The sequence below is a fragment of the Priapulus caudatus genome, unplaced genomic scaffold (assembly GCF_000485595.1).
Source record: "Priapulus caudatus unplaced genomic scaffold, Priapulus_caudatus-5.0.1 Scaffold179, whole genome shotgun sequence".
Classification (NCBI taxonomy): Eukaryota; Metazoa; Priapulida; class Priapulimorpha; order Priapulimorphida; family Priapulidae; genus Priapulus; species Priapulus caudatus.
The window spans coordinates 418,724-419,066 of NW_014577240.1; the positions used below are offsets into that span (position 1 = coordinate 418,724).

Here is a 343-nt window from a genome sequence, read left to right on the forward strand (position 1 = left end):
GCACTGTGGCTCGTGCGTGGGCTCGTGGACATGGTCCTGTTGGGAGGAGTGCTCCGCAGGAATCTGACCTCGTGTGCCAAAACTTCCACCTTTCTCTCTAAGCTGCAACATATGATTAAGCAAGTGATTAGATCCACCATGCACTCAGAAGGGACCATCTACAGGGATCAGGATCTACAGGGCAGAAACATAAAACCAAGAAATCATAATACACCCACGTACATGTACACCTACTTTTAAGGAGTGCTTCTAGAAATCCTAGTCAAACTAGAAACGAGCAGTTGTCGCCAACTACATGTATCCCCTGTGATCTAGTATGAATGGAATATCTCTGTAAGGACGT

The 343-nt window shown here is 46.4% G+C and overlaps 1 protein-coding gene across 2 annotated transcripts in view; it reads right to left on the minus strand.

Annotated features, from left to right (window-relative positions):
* LOC106806791 overlaps nucleotides 1-99 on the minus strand; it is a 19,490-nt gene extending 19,391 nt beyond the window's left edge. For both annotated transcript variants that reach the window (XM_014808870.1, XM_014808869.1), the window contains exon 1: nucleotides 1-99. In XM_014808870.1, coding sequence (XP_014664356.1) covers nucleotides 1-32 — 32 coding nt within the window. In that variant the 5' untranslated portion in view covers nucleotides 33-99.
* Between the last annotated feature and the right edge of the window lie 244 nt (nucleotides 100-343).